Source organism: Neopelma chrysocephalum, unplaced genomic scaffold (assembly GCF_003984885.1).
Source record: "Neopelma chrysocephalum unplaced genomic scaffold, ASM398488v2 Primary Assembly neopelma1_140738, whole genome shotgun sequence".
Lineage (NCBI taxonomy): Eukaryota > Metazoa > Chordata > Aves > Passeriformes > Pipridae > Neopelma > Neopelma chrysocephalum.
In genome coordinates this window covers 1-1103 of record NW_020932381.1, presented here as the reverse complement: position 1 = coordinate 1103, position 1103 = coordinate 1, and the positions used below count along the sequence as shown (strand labels likewise).

The 1103-nt window shown below is 59.3% G+C and overlaps 1 protein-coding gene across 1 annotated transcript; it reads right to left on the bottom strand.

The window, feature by feature from the left end:
• Positions 1 to 5: 5 nt before the first annotated feature.
• Positions 6 to 1100, bottom strand: LOC113962296 (membrane primary amine oxidase-like; the record flags this gene model as incomplete). Its single annotated transcript, XM_027673068.1, has 1 exon — positions 6 to 1100. A coding segment is annotated over one exon (1095 nt), but the record flags the coding sequence as incomplete, so codon positions are not given.
• Positions 1101 to 1103: the final 3 nt, after the last annotated feature.

Here is a 1103-nt window from a genome sequence, read left to right as displayed (position 1 = left end):
CCATAGTTAGTGCCTTGTCCGTGGAGGAAGGAGGTGCTAATGTAGCCGGTAGCATGCACACGGACCTCCACGGCCCCACTGCCATGAAACATGAAGTCCCAGATGTAGTCGTAGTTAACGAGCGTGGAGATGGTTCGGATGACCAGCGTGTTTTTCCGCAGCCCACCATAGTAAAAGGACTGTGAGTCAGAGAAGTGGCGCCGCAGAGGGAGGGCAGAGTCGTGCTCAAAAATGCAGAGTGAGTTTTGGTTGGTCTTGGGAGTATCTGACTCTACCAGGTAGTGCCGGTCCACATAGGTCGCTGTGTAGGGGCAGTCGACGCCCCGGACCAGCTCGTAGGCAAACCTGCCGATGCCAAAGCTCCCATCGAGGTAGCGGGTGGACATGCCCCCAGGGCAGTTGGAGCCATACAGGGCTAAGGCTTCCTGGAGACTCAGCTCATAGACAATCCTCTCCCCCCGGTACCTGATGTCAAAGAGGCGTGGGCCAGAGTTGGGGTTCATGCCAAAAGTGATGCTCCAGCCCTGGTAGGTGACGCGATTGCCCCTGACGCTGTAGCGGGGACCCTGGGGCTCAAACTGCAGCGGACCCAGGGAGTCGGGTGGGTACCGAGGCCTCATTGAGCCCAGCACTGCATCATCCTGGGGCTTCTTGAGCCTGACGACCTCCAGTGTGCCAGCCAGAAACTCCTGCTCCAGATCCTCTGTGCTGGCAAAGTACAGCCCGTTGTAGAAGACTTTGCGCAGCTGCCAACGGGAGACGTGGAGGTCCCTGTGCTCCACCAGCACCTCCAGCCCCACTGGTGACAGGTAGTAGCCGGTGCCAGCCACGTTGTGGAAAAGGACAAACCAGGTTGTGCGGTCGCCAGACTTGAAGCCCCGTGGGGCCGTGGTGAGGATGGCCAGGTCAGTCCCGTCAGACTCGCAGCATGTGGTGAGGAATTGCGGAGCCTTTTTCAACTCCCTTCGGATGAGGGCGTAGATATCCGTATACTCCTGGCCAGTAACAGGTCTGCGGTGGTACGGCACCTTCCCCCCATACTTCTGCACCGTCACATCCCGGTGGTACGCCGGCGTTGGCAGGGGACCCACCACGTACTCGGT